The sequence below is a fragment of the Phascolarctos cinereus genome, unplaced genomic scaffold (assembly GCF_003287225.1).
Source record: "Phascolarctos cinereus isolate Bilbo 61053 unplaced genomic scaffold, phaCin_HiC Scaffold_3;HRSCAF=262, whole genome shotgun sequence".
Taxonomy (NCBI): Eukaryota; Metazoa; Chordata; class Mammalia; order Diprotodontia; family Phascolarctidae; genus Phascolarctos; species Phascolarctos cinereus.
In genome coordinates, this window is record NW_027555736.1 from 123675081 (window position 1) to 123687976 (window position 12896).

General features: G+C 37.8%; 1 protein-coding gene across 10 annotated transcripts in view; it reads right to left on the reverse strand.

The window, feature by feature from the left end:
• AKAP13 (A-kinase anchoring protein 13) overlaps window positions 1-12896 on the reverse strand; it is a 388825-nt gene that overhangs the window by 264247 nt on the left and 111682 nt on the right. For all 10 annotated transcript variants that reach the window (XR_002320358.2, XM_020964547.2, XM_020964586.2 and 7 more), the window contains exon 2: window positions 4028-4071. Coding sequence is in view for 9 of the 10 variants with exons in the window: in XM_020964547.2 (XP_020820206.1) it covers window positions 4028-4060 (33 nt within the window). In the remaining variant the exon portion in view is untranslated. The remainder of the gene's footprint in view (window positions 1-4027; window positions 4072-12896) is intronic.

The following is a 12896-nucleotide window of genomic DNA, read 5'->3' on the forward strand; positions in this document are numbered from 1 at the left end:
GGCCTAGTCTTTCTCAGACAGTCTCTGTCTGCCCTAAACATTTTCAAACTTTCTCCTACCTGGCACCATCCCTCCCGTTTCTGAAACCGAGCAGACGAGAAACAATCATCTCTGATTCAACCTCTCTGATTGGCACCCCCTTTCCTGAGGCACAGCAGGTAGAAGACCAACCAGTCCCAGCTAAATGAGATTCTAACCCTTCCTATAAGACATTCAGTCCTCTTCGAAATCCCTGAGTGGCCCAGATCCAACTCAGTGACTAAATGACCACCAACCCAGGAGTCTCACCTTTTAAACTGTCAAAAGCTCAACCTAGTGATACCTAAAACTGGGGCCTCTCACAAGACCATCCTGGATACCCTCCTCCGGACTTGGGCTCAAGGTAATCTGGCATTGTATGCCTCTCCCGACATTTCATATGCAGCTCTATCACTTGCTGAGTTTGCTGAGTTCTTTTCAGGCCAATCATCAACTGCTTTTCTATTTGGAGAGCAAATACTGACTTTGTCTTTTCCTTTGTCTTCCCATCTCCACGCTCCCTGCCTCAGATGTTTCCCATCTCCTAAAGAGATAGATAGATAGATAGATAGATAGATAGATAGATAGATAGATAGATAGATAGATAGATAGATAGACAGACAGATAGATAGACAGACAGACAGACAGACAGCCTAATTTATTAGGCACTTACTATACTCCAGATACTGTGCCAGGCACTAAGGACACAAATATAAGCAAGCAAAACAGTCCCTGACTTTGAGGAGCTTACATTCTAAGGGGTGAAGACAACAAATAAGGAGAAGCAAGAACAGGGGGAGGGGAGGAGAGAGTAAAGTATGTAAATGATGAGGAAATGTCCTGGGGGCCTGATCCAGGCAGTGTAAGGTGAAAGTTCACCTATCAGAGACCAAAGTTCAAGGGAAGAAGTTCAAGGGTCTGAGGCAAGGTGATGGTTAGAGTGGAAATCAGGCACTGTAGAAGTGGCTGGGATGTTATCATCTTTGATATGTCCTTTTCTACCACTCCTTATATGTGATCCATCATTAAGTCCTACTTATTCCTCCTTTAAAATGACTATGACACAGAGAACTGAGTCAAATTTATAAGGTTAAGAGCTATTCTCCAAATAACAAAAGGTCAAGGAAATGAATAGGAAGGTTTCAGAGGAAGAAATCCAACCTGTCAACAATCATATGCTCTAAATAATTAAACAAATACAAATTAAAACAACTCTGAGGTGCCAACTTATACCCATCAGATATGCAAAGGCAACAAAAAAATTAGAATGACACCTGCTAGGAAATCAGGTACATTAATGTACTGGAATTGTGAACTGATTCAGCAATTTTGGAAAGCAAACTGGAACTATGCCCAAAAAGCTATTTAACTGCGAATACTCTCACTCAGTGATACTACTGATAGGTCTATGCCCCAAAGACATCAAAGAAAGAGGGAAAGGACCCATACATACAAAATATTTTTAGCAGTTCCTTTGGTGGTAGAAAAGAATTGGGAAATGACTGAAAAATTATGATATATGAATGTGATAGAATACTATTGCACTATAACAAATGATGAAGGGGATGCTTTCAGAGAAACCTGGGAAGACTTGCATGAGCAGATGTAAGGTGAAATAAGCAGAACCAGGAGGACAATTTATACAATGATAATAATACTGTAAAGACAAACAACTATGAAAGCCTTAGGAACTCTGAGCACATAATGGAAAACCACAATTTCAAAAAATTTATGATGAAACACACTTCCTACTTCCAGAGAGAAGTAATGGACTCAGAGGGCAGATTTAGGCTTTTTTTTCTCTTTTGGATATGGTTAATGAGAGAATTTGTTCTGCTTGACTATACATATTTGTAATGGGTTTTGTTTTTCATGCTTTCTCAATAAGAGTCAAGGGAAAAGTAAGAGGGAAAGAATTCAGAACAGAAAATAAAACTGAATTTAAAAAAAAGTTCAGAGCCGAGACACCCAAACAGCAACTGATCTCTTTTCTTAAATTTTATTGTCTGAGCCAAAAATGTTGCTTCCCATACTGTAGTTGTATTGATGGTTGTGTTTTACAAAACCTCTGCAGTGAAAAATGCATGGTAGTTGTGGCAAACTCTCTCCTCATCTAGCTCAAACAAAAAGTCCAATTTTTAAGACAAACTTCCAGACAAAATCTAACCATTTCTCATTAGGTACACATTGAAATTCAGCTATTTCAGGGCCCCATGCAGGTAAATAAAAAGGTTTTCTTTCACCAATATTTTCATAAGCTTTTTACAAAAGAAAACAAAAAGTCTCTTGCCTTTGGATCCACACCTTCCATCTTTCATTTCAATTGCTACATGTGACTACTGTGGTCCTTTCCATCAACATGGTCCTTTATCACATAACATTATCATCAGTTTATGTTTAAGTTTGTGGCTCCAACTTTCAAAAACTCCCACCAAACATGTCTCCTAGGTCTCTATTTCATCTGCCAGAAGCTTTCCTCCTGTAATGAGAATATTCCCTCTCTATTCTTAAATAATTACAGTAATAGCTCCTATTTTACAGAAAATTTCTATCTTTCCTACAATTTTGCTTCCTCTCCCCCCCCCCACATATGCAGCAAAAGTTAAAGTTTTTGGTCAAATAGATGTCTCTGTCCAATCAGAAAGGAGATATTTTCTAAACCAACCTTTCCAGTAGATATTTTGCCCCTCAGCAACCAACTCATATATAACGCTTTACTTAAAGAGCTCTTCAGAACCAATTTCTAATGTAATTGTATCTCAACCAGAACAAAACGTTTAAGAAGAAAATTTACTAAAGCTTTTAAACACATTAAATGTAATTTCATGACTAGCAATCAATGAGTTGGAACTCTACTGTTAATTAGTTATAAGATATTGGCAAAGTGTTCTCAGGCTTCAATTTCCTTGTTTGTAGTATAAGATGACCACTCTACATGATCTCTAAGGACTCTTCTAATCCTAAAATTCTATGAATCCATAACATCTGGACTATTCCAGTAGTTTCCTAACTGGCTCCTGATTCTAGTCACTCTCTCTAAATCACCTTTTACATTGCTAAAAACATCATTTTCATTAAGTAATTCATCAAGTGAAAATCTTCAATAACTTCCCACTACCTATACAATTAGCCCAGATTTCTCTGCCTTGAATTTAAAATGTGTCAACACATAACTCATCCTTATCCATTCTTAACATCTATGTTTCCTTACCATAAAGCTTTCATTCCAGACAAAACACATCCTTGCCATGTTCCATATTCCTACTACGCTTATTCACTTTGCAATGTTGTTCCTTTTGCCTGGAATGTTCTTCCTCCTTTTCTCATCTAAATCCTCCCTGAGAGCATTTTTGACTCACTTCAAATTCCCCTTGGCTCACCCTTCATGGGGAATGCCTGTGCAACTCAATCTTATATTTCACCAGTGATAGCACTCACTCTCACCACCTTGAATTTCACTAATCTAATAGCAAAAAAAAAAGAAAAATATACATTTTAGCTTTCCCTGTCTTGACCTTGTTAGCTTCTGCCCAACTCTTACCAATATTGTCACACCATCTAGTGGTGAAATATCACTTTACTTTGACAATAACCATAAACAAGCAAGTGGGGAGGAATTCTGCTTTTTTACAGAAATACAGCAGCAAAAGAACAGGGCGTGACTACCAGACCAACAGCACCTTCACAATGTTATTCAATTGTTTAACATATGTATTTCTGGTACCCCCAGAGATAAGCTCCAGTGGGCCCTAGATATATTAAGGCAGACCTATTTATGGAGTACCCGATTTATTCCCGTTGAATTTTAGTTGAATTTGAGTCATATTATTTGTGTAGATGGTAAAAAATACAAATTTAAATACTTAATGACCAATAAGAACTTTATATACTATAAAATAATTATTTTAAAATATTAATTACTAATTGAAATGTTTCTCTGTATGAAATTAAAAGCACTCAACTCTATAAATCATACAAAATTAAAAGAAAACTGTTTTGTTTCACTTACATATAACGGAGCTTGTTGTGGATTAAGTTTCATGACCCAGAACACTGAAATGGATAACAAAAAAGGTAAATTAGAATAAAATGTTTATTGACAAAAAAATCCTAAAACAAATACAATTGAATGGAGTCAAGTTTAACACCTTAAATCTGAAGAGGATTTTGATACTTTTTTTCCTTATAAACTTAGAGAAAGACTGGTACAATGAGGGGAAAGGGAAGAAGAAAGACAAAAGAACAAAAGAATAAAACTCCTTGCTTGCAAGAAACTTATATTCTACTGGAGAGATGAGACACGAAATGACCAGTACACAAGTTAAGTAAGTATAATACAAGGTGAGGAATGAAAGGGACAAAGAACATCAAAGTGCTCTAGGAAAACACATCTGTAAAAAGAAAGTAGTTGGTCTAGACGATCCCTTCCAGTTTAAATCCTAGGATACCAAGATTCTATTTGCTGGAAAAGCTGTAGGTCTGTGGGATCAAAGCTCAACCAAAAGAAGCAAAGGTTGCGCAAACTGGGAACAGGACTTACCGTGCTGGCATGGTGATTCAGTTATTAAGAACATAACTGCAAAGTGTCTGGGTTTTGAACAATATTGATTAGGGTATGTCTCTACATGGTAACACAACTTTCAAAGTGCTTCACAGACATGTCAACCCGATTTTTAGCTGGTGAGTGAGTTATTCTGAGGTTCTGAATGTTCTTCTCTAGTGGAATCCTAAGGTACTCCAAAGGTAGAGAGAGGGAAAGGCTGCTGTTCCCTTTTCAATATTACCCACTGAGGCTAGGTTTCGGGTTTTTCACAAGAAGTCGTTCAAAAATATCCAAGTATTTGATGCAAGAACATAAAATCTTTCAAAGGAGAAGGGATCTGAGTACTAGTAACATAAGCAATTTGTATCATTTGCCTAATTTAAGGTATTAAAAGAGAAGCAGCTCCAGATAATTTGTAGAGAACTCACCAAGAAGGCAGGAAGACTTGGATTCAAGCGTCAACTGAAATACTAGATGAATAAGTGAGCAAGTAATTCTACCACTATCAGCCTCAGTTTCCTCATCTGTATAATGGGGATAATATGCCTACACTTCTTCCTTCACAAGGTTGTTGAGAGAAAAGCACTTTTAAAACTTTAAGGTGTTAAGTGAGTTGACATTATTATGTGCTCAATGTTCCTGTTAAATGAACTAGTTACTATTCTATCATTTTATTCTTCCCTCCCTCTCCTTCTTCAACCATTAGACTTACTGAAATTCTCTTCGTTCAAGGCCCTAATTGGGTACCACCTCTTGCAAGAAATCTTTTCAGAGCCTACTTAAGTAAAATGAATGCCACTCTCCTTAAATATTCTTAAGTACTTTGTCTTTATCATATTTATTTGTGGACCAGTTGTACAACCTCTGAATTCCATAATGACAGCTTGTACTCTTCTGGAGAGCTTCCTTGAGACTCTGTCATTTCAGCACTGAGCTTCATCCCTTATAATAAAAATCTCTTTTCTCAGTGCTCCCTCTCACTCTGCTTTATCATGGATTTCCTTGCCTACTGAATGACTTCACCCATCCTATTCTTCTAATTCTTTTGCACCTGATAGGCTATTTACCTATTGCTAAAATCTCTACTGTAAAACTATGTTTAAAATAAATAAGGCAGCTAGTTAGCACAGAGAACAAAGAGCTGGTCTTGATATCATGAAGACTGAAGTTCAAATCCAGCATCTGACACTTATTAGCTGCATAACCCTGGACAAGTCATTTAACCTAGCTTAGCCTCAGTTTCCTCACAGCCTCTCCAACTCCCAGAACTGTTGTAAGGATCACATGAGATAATATTTGGGAAAGCACTTTGCAAACCCTACAGTATTATATAAATGCTAGCTGCTATCATCATCATCATCATCATCATTATTATTATTAAACTCAGATGAAATAAAGTGAAGGAAATTCAGGAGTGGACTCCAAGCTTAGGGTATTAATGTACCTACCTGCTACCAACTGAAATAAAAACAGAAAGAACCTGAATGTTTCCCCTAGCCACCAAGCACTTGTTTGATTTAAAAGTACAACACATCATGCCTGCTGGTTTTTTAATGAGCTTTTGAAGTCCTGTTCAGACTTGCAACGGCTGCACAGATGAAAGAATGTAATTTTATAGGAGGGGGAAAAAATTGCTTCAACTACTGAAGCATTCACATTGTCACATCACAAGCAGGAGAAATCTGTGAAGATGCCCAAAGGAATTAGTATGTTTATAATATTTAAGATTAAAGAGAATTTATAAGAAAGAATCAGACACTACTCACTTTCATATAGAGAATACCAGCCCCTAAAGTGAATAGGGTCATCTCGTTAGGTGAACCACACAGATGAAGTTTAAGTATGTCTACCTTAATAGCCACAAGGTAACTTAACTGAAAAAGTTAGCCATTAAACACACTAAAAAAGCTTATGAACTTATCCAAAACTCAAAGGACAGCACTCAATTTTCTATGTGGATAAAATAAGATTACAATCTTAAACTGGTTTTCTGACAATGAAGATGAGTGAGATGGTGTGAAGTAATAAAGGCAATGGCTACATAAAACTTCTGAACTGTGAATTGTTTTTCCTCTTCTTCATTCAGGTTCTATAATGAAAAACAACTCCTGGTAACAGAACCAAACCCAACAACCTGCCTATCCTCCTCCTAAATGATATGCTACATCACTGATCTTTAGCAGCCTTCATAAAATAGCCCCTTAAGCCTAAAAGAAGCTGAAGGACTACCGCAATTTAAACACCATTGATGTACTACTAGAAATCCTATTGCACATATAAACCTGGTTCACTAGCAAAGCAGTTGTAAGAGGAAATAATTATAAGTAATAATTGCTTCAGCACTCAAAGAGCCGTAACTGAAGAAGCCTCCATAAGTGCTACAAACTGCATTAGGTTTCAACTTGATTATTTTTGCTAACTAGGTGCTGAAGATGCTGCTGAACTGCAGCATGACTGCAAATGCCATCAGGAGTTTCAAAATTCAGGGTCCTGCGGCAACACCTGGATTGTCCCCATCCCATATGCAGTTCCCATAATAAAATAAGTGACAGAAGTCAGAACCAATAAAGCATAACAGAAACTACTACCTTCTAACTGACACAAATAAACTTTAGTACTAGGAAATTTAATTATTTTCAAGTTATTCACTAATCTCAATAAGGATGCTAACACACTCAGGCTAGGAATTGGGTCTTCAGCCCTGCCCTAGTCATTATTTCCAGGTCTTCTCATCACTGAATGACTGAATAAGTCATCAGCATGCTGGAACTATTTTCCTTCTGTATTTTTCCCTCAGTATAAAATAATAAATTATATATGTATATAATATATAAAATAAAATTTCTTTCTGTATTTTTCCCTCAGTATAAAATAATAAATTATATATGCATACATGTATATAATATATAAAATATAATATATAAAATTAAATTAAAATACATGTATTTTTTCTCTTTATAAAATAAACAGTACAGTAACACATGATACAGATGCCCTGCAAAGACTGCCTTGTATATTTCAGAAGCTATAAAGAAAACAAAGCATTAAAACTGAGATGTTTTTTAAAAATATTACTAAAATCTATTACTCATTAACCTTATACTGAAGTCCTAAAAGTTCATATAAAAAGCTTAAGGAATAATTAGGTGAGTTATAATAAACTAAATATATTTTTGTCCAAGAGTTCAATTTTGTTTAATCTGCTATTGTGATAAGGAACAGCCTACATTAGTGAATGTACTGTTTTATAATCAATGATGATACTTTTAATTTTGTTCTGATTCAGAGTATGAGGCCAAAAGAAAAGAACTTGTAGTTTTGAAGCAATCATTTCAGCCAGATGAAAACTATACCTCATGACTGATTTAAAAGTAAAAGGTCTTTTTATAAGTAAAAGTTTTAAATTTTATTTTAAATTTAAATTTTAAGTAAAAATTTTAAATTTTCCACCTAAAAGAAAATGAGAAAAACTCTTGAGAAGTTAGGGAGTGTGGAGATGAAAACAGTAGGCAGAGGTATCTCTAGCATCTTGGTTTTGCTTTAGCTTTGCTCTGCATCACAGCTGGCAACAATGCAAAGCCATCTCCATCAGATGTGTGTGTGTAGGCAGTCTGAGAGTTAGAGGGGATGTAAGACCTTCGAAGGTCTGTCAACTAGAAGAATGAATAGACATGCACTGTTTGGCCCAAAAACCACAGAACTTAGGAAGGTACAATAAATAAAAGCTGAAATGGTGCAAATTTAGAACTGATATTAAAAAAAACTTATTAAATTCAAGTGATCCAAAAGTAGAGTGAGCTGCTTTCCACGGGTAAAGGTTTCCCTCCTCACTTCAGGTCTTCAAGAAAAGGCTGGATGGCCACTTGCTGAGTAGGATACAGAGGAGATTATTATTCAAGCAAGAGTGGATGAAGTAGATGGCCTCTGAAATCAACCGCAAAAGTGGGCTCAGAGGCAGCAGTGCAAAGGAAAGAATGGGTTGACTCTGCAGTGGAAGGATAGAAGTTCAAATACCAGCTCTGCTACTCTCCATGTGACTGTGGGCAAATCACTCAGCCTCCCCAAGTTTTTATTTGTTTATCTGGGGAAAAAAAAGCAAACCAATAAGCAGACTGAACCAAATGCCTCCTGAGACACCCTCTGCTAACATCTATATCCCCATAATTCCTTCCAATTCCATTCTATTTTTTAAAAAGTTTCCATTTGGTCAAGAGTATTTTTTTAAATGAGCAAAATATAATTTTAAAGATTTGAAAATTTAACTCAGTACAGATATAGTTTGAGTTCTCTGCTATCAGAATCATCACGATTAGGAGAGTAGAAAATTTTCAGTAATTTGGTCAGGAATTTGAGTTTTCTTATCTGTAGTGTAAAAATAATCTATGTATTTTAGTACCTGTGTTTTGGAGAACACAGAGGCTATTATTCAGGAATGACTGCTTATAATTATAATGAGAGGCTGTTCCATAAGTCTTAGATGCAGGAACTGAGCAGAGGGAAGGAACAAGGAAGTTTACCATCTCATTACTTTAGTCAACTTGAGCCCATAACCCAAAGAAGCCTCTTTTCACAGGTGCTCCTTTATGAATGAAATCTCCCTAGGGAAGAAACTGAGAAATCATATGGTCCAAAACAATACTAAGTAACTATGCTGTAAGCTTTCCTGAAAATATTAGCTTGATGACCTCAGACCAATTTCTAGAGAACAGGTGTCCCCATCATACAAACTACCACCTCCATTGATATGTTTTTCTCATTCACAGTAGGAAGACCCATGACTGAACAGAACTGGAGAAAGAATTGTTAGCCACCCAGCTAGTTAAAAGGAGATCCAGAGTGCTGATCAAGTGAGGATAGCTTGTACTAAGAGAAAGGGACAGCTGTTCCCATGTCTACCAAGAATCAATAGGGAGCAACTTCAGCCTTCAGGGTACTTTCACAGCAAGGGGGGGGGAGGAGAGAAGGAAGCGCTACTCAAACTATTACAGTCAGTCTAAATCAAGGCTGTAAACAACAGAAACATCTTATTTGCCAGGAAAAAGGCAAAAGTTCCTAATAATCATCACAAAGTCTTTTTGGTTTGATGCAAGCAGTTAAGAGTCAGGTCCTTCTAGGGGAAATGTACAGTTTAAGAAGTTGCATCTCATGAGAAACCTAGGGGTGTTAGTAGTAGACAAGAGGTGTATGGGTGAAGATCTGGACAACGGGAGAAAAAATAGATATGAGATAGTAAAGAGAGATATTTACTAACCAGTCACTTACAGAAAATGCATTATGCAGATATAAATCACATCAAAACATATCAAAAGATTATTAGATTTATTAAACACCTCAAATAATAAGTATTTTGAGCCTAGCGTGAGTCAGGCTCTGTGTTAAGTGCTGGGGATACAAACACAGAAAAGAAACACACTCTGCCCTCAAGAAGGGATTATTCCATTGGGAGGGAAGAGGTCAACACAAGTGCGTGTGTTTATATGTAAATGTACAAAATAAAAACAAGGTATGGGCACTAGCATGGGGAAGGGAGGACATCTGAAAAGGCTTCAAGTAGAAAATGAAGCATGAGCTGAACTATGGACAGAGAAAGGAGATATAGAGTGTTATGTGTGAGAAACATTAAGAAAACCAGTACTCCCATCAAATCAGTAGGGATTTTGCAGCACCAAATAAAATTGAACAAGGAACGTAGGCCTGAATGTAGGAGGATTTTAAAGTCCAGAGAGCTGAGCATTTCCAGTCCAATACAAGTCTTCTCATGAGCTACAAAAAGAGCTAGTTACAACTTCTATTTTCTCCCAAGAAGCAACACAGTAAATTCAACATTTACAAATCATTCACACTGAACTGGTTGAATACAGAAGATTCTACATTTGGTACAGCAGAAAAAGCACTGGCTCTGGTATCTGAGGACCTGAGTTCAAATTCTCCTTCTAAAACTACCTATTACAGGCAGTTAGGTGGCTTAATGGAAAGGGATATGGGTCTGGAGTCGGGAAGCTCTGAGCACAAACCATACCTTCTAGTTGTGTGATTATGGACACTTAACCAGGGGTGGGAAACCTGCAGCCTTGAGGCACATGTGGCCCTCTAGGTCCTCAAGTGCAGGCCTAGAATTTGTTCTGTGAAGTTTGCATTCAGTCAAAGAACTGCACCCCTTAAACCTGTCTGCCTCAAGTTTCTTCAACTGTGAAATAGGAATAATAATAGCATCTACCTCACAAGGATCCTTGTAAGGATAAACTGAGGTAATCATCTGTAAAGGTGCCTGGCACAATGCCCGGCACACACTTATTCCTTCCCCCACCCTTCAGCTAAATGACCTTGGCCAACCCGGTGAACGTCCCTGGGCGTCAGTTGCTTCATTTATTAAATTAGGAGGCTGAAGGAGATGGTCTCTGAGCTCCCTTTTATCAAATCTCTGATCCAAAGATCCATTTCAAAGTCCCAGAGTCAGATCAGAATCCAGTCACAAAAATCACTTCCTTCTAGTTTTTTTTCTCTAGAGGGTAAGAATCCTGATGGAAATGTTCCAATGTTACTGTTTCGTTGTTGCTGTTTAGTCATTTTTTAGTTGTATACAACTCTTCATGACCTCATTTGGGATTTTCTTGGCAAAAGATAATGGAGAGGTTTGCCATTTCCTTCTCCAGCTCATTTTACAGATGAAGAACTAAAGCAAACAGGGTTTAGTGACTCGCCCAGGGTCTCACAGCTACTAAGTGTCTGAAGCCAGGTTTGAACTCAAGAAGATGAGTCTTCCTAATTTCAGGCATGGCACTCTATCCACTGTGTTACCTTTTACTTTTCTTGCCACTGTACTGCCTCAAGGCTATTAAAAAACCCAATTCCACAAAACATTTACTAAGTACCTACTATGGGTAAAGCACTGTACCAGGTCCTGGGATTACAAAGCTGAAAAAATGAAACTAGCCCTGGGCATACAGTGCTCAGTGGCTCTGATGATTCAACATAGTGAACGGTGGCCGAGGAGGCCAAACTGAAAAGCTGGTTTTGAGATGGACGAACTCACTTCATGCTGTTCCAGGGTCAGCATTCTCTCCAGCTAGTTCGTGCTTTTTAAAATTCATAATTTAAGAGACAGAAGGCAAAGAGGACTATGAAGAAAAGGGACAAGACAAGGCAGAGTACAGAAGGAATAAATACACCTCAAATAAGTTGTCCTGATGATTTAAGATGAATAGCAATATCATTGCTATTTTACAGTTCAGCACTCTCTTCTAAAACATTCATTCTTCTCCTTCATCATCATTTCCCCCTTCTTGTCTTTCTGTTTTTCCTCAGTAGTGGAAGGAAAGCTACACATTCCCTTCCATGTTTCAGCTGCAGTCTCATCCTGGAAGCTCCTTCAGTCCCTAGGGCCTCCTCAATCTGGATCATCCAATTCTCCCCTAAGGCTACCTCACTCTGGAACATCCCTAGGCCATCATCAAATCCCCTTCCCTTTCGGTGAGTTTTTCCCTCTGTCTCCATTTCTGGGAGGCACCAAGCTTTCACATGGCGTTCACTCCCCTCCAGTTCTGGGTCTCTGCCTTTCTTGATTTCAACACTATGCCCTATACCTCCTTACCCCTTTTCAGCACCCTTTGGCATGTTGTCTCCTCTCAAGAGAACATAAGCTCCTTAAGAGCAAGGACTGTCTTTCCTTTTGCTTGGTGTTTGTACCCCTACAACACTTAGCAGCACATTGCCTAGCACAGAACAAGGGTTTAAGAAATGTTTGTTGCTTTCCGTTGCACACAGAATTAGAAAGCATGGACTCCAATTATGGCTGACACTTGGTAGTTGTGTAGCTTTAGACATCATTTCATTTCTAAACTCATTTTTATCCATAAAACAGGGATTTTACTACTTGCACTACCTGGATTCTCAGGATCTAACAGATAAGACCCAACTCCGCAAATAGTTCCCTTTTTGGAGGTCCATCACAAAAAGACAATTCTATCCCTAAATAGTCCCAGCCAACCAGTTCTTCTCCAATGATCCATACAAATGGACCAAATGGGTATTATATCCCCTTCAAAAGGAAATGCAATCCAAGACCCAAACAAAGCCTCACTACCTTGTAATGTCATCAGTTGACTGGGAGGTGGGGGTGGGGGAGGGGGCGCCTGACATCATCAACTCTCTATACCTCTTTGTGGATATGTTGTATCCTCTCCTTCCCCCTAACCAAGGTAGAATTAAGGTTCTTTGAGAACATGGACTATTTAATTTTTCTCTTTCTTCACTGCATTAAAGAGTTGTTGGCACATTGTGTATATTTAATAAGTGTTTGTCAAATTGAACAGAACTAAATAGGAGAAAGGGATGA